Source organism: Numida meleagris, chromosome 3, assembly GCF_002078875.1.
Source record: "Numida meleagris isolate 19003 breed g44 Domestic line chromosome 3, NumMel1.0, whole genome shotgun sequence".
NCBI classification, from domain to species: domain Eukaryota; kingdom Metazoa; phylum Chordata; class Aves; order Galliformes; family Numididae; genus Numida; species Numida meleagris.
In genome coordinates, this window is record NC_034411.1 from 67,398,841 (window position 1) to 67,400,228 (window position 1,388).

The following is a 1,388-nucleotide window of genomic DNA, read 5'->3' on the forward strand; positions in this document are numbered from 1 at the left end:
GAAGGGAAGGGAAGGGAAGGGAAGGGAAGGGAAGGGAAGGGAAGGGAAGGGAAGGGAAGGGGGTCACTGAGGAACTGAGAATGGATGGGAGAACTGCACACCCCTCGGATGTGAGCGGTGGGCGTACCGTCTTTGTTCATGTTGACTTCCAAGCACTTCTTCAGCCGGCAGGCCCGGCACTGGTTCCTGTGCGTCTTGTCCACCGGACAGCCCCCCTGCAACAAACCCAGAGAGCCGTCGGAACGGGGGGAGCTCAACTCCGGCCCCCGCCCTCCCTCCTTCCCGTTTTTGCGAGGCCCGGCCGCCTTCAGCACCCGAGACAGCGACGGCGGCGGCGGCCCTGGGGCGCCCAGGGACCCCGGGGGTCTGCACGCAGCGCTGGGGATGGGGGTGGATGGGAAGTGGAGGGGAGTGGAACGCTTTATGGCTTTGTTTTATTCCTTTTCATTATATATTTGTTTGTTGGTTGGTTGGTTTTCACGCTGCCTCGGCCTTAGTTGGCGGAGGGGGCGATGGGCCGTGGGGGCAGCGCGCCGCGTACCTGATTTCCCGACTTGCAGACGTAGGTCCTGTTTCTCCTGATGCTCCGCTTGAAGAAACCCGAGCAGCCATCGCAGGCGTACACCCCGTAGTGCTTGCCAGAGCTGCGGTCCCCGCACACTTTGCAGGGGATGTCCAAAATGCGACCTGAAAGCAGAGAGGGGAGGGAGGGAGAGCAGCGCTGAGCGGCCTGACCTCCGCGGGGATTAGCCCCGGAGCCGCGCTACAAGCAAATAATGAAGTGATTTTATAGCCAACTTTCTTTTCCTTGAGCAAGTGTCAGTTTTCGACAATGAGCATTATTCATGCACCGCTACGTTTATTTGGGTCTCCTATAATCGCCAAGCCCCACTTTGGAAGGGGAGATTACAGCCGCGGGGTAGCAGACTTTGCTGCTGGGAGCGGTGGGGCGGGGGCGGTCCTCCCCCCTCCGAAGCTCTGCACTTTCCCTGGGCAGGGAGCGGCTAGAGTGGGGCACGGAACGGAGCGAAACCAAATAAAATGGGAACCAAACAGACCCCCTCTTTCCTCTGCGTAGCAGTCCCAGCGGAACGGGGCCGGTTCGTGCCGATGTGCGGGTTTATTCAGTCCGAAATGGCAGCAAAACTTCTCCCCCTGCCTCTGTGCAGCGAGAGGGTGCCCCCAGATCTGCGCCCACTTCGGCCCCGGAGGGTGGGAGAACTCGGGCTGGGCGGTATGGCAGCCCTGTGCGAGTTCCGCCCGAACCCGGCATGGCTTCGGGATGCTTGCTATCTTCTTTTTCTTTTCTTTTCTTTTCTTTTCTTTTCTTTTCTTTTCTTTTCTTTTCTTTTCTTTTCTTTTTTTTTTTTCTTTTCTTTTCTCTTCTC

The 1,388-nt window shown here is 58.1% G+C and overlaps 1 protein-coding gene across 1 annotated transcript in view; it reads right to left on the bottom strand.

Moving 5' to 3' along the window:
• The window catches only part of NR2E1 (nuclear receptor subfamily 2 group E member 1), a 19,156-nt gene extending 17,883 nt beyond the window's left edge, over nt 1-1,273 (bottom strand). Inside the window, exons 1-3 of the mRNA XM_021392003.1 lie at nt 1,267-1,273; nt 555-687; nt 128-378 (exon numbers count right to left, since the gene is read on the bottom strand). Of these exons, the coding sequence (XP_021247678.1) occupies nt 128-378; nt 555-687; nt 1,267-1,273 (391 nt within the window). The remainder of the gene's footprint in view (nt 1-127; nt 379-554; nt 688-1,266) is intronic.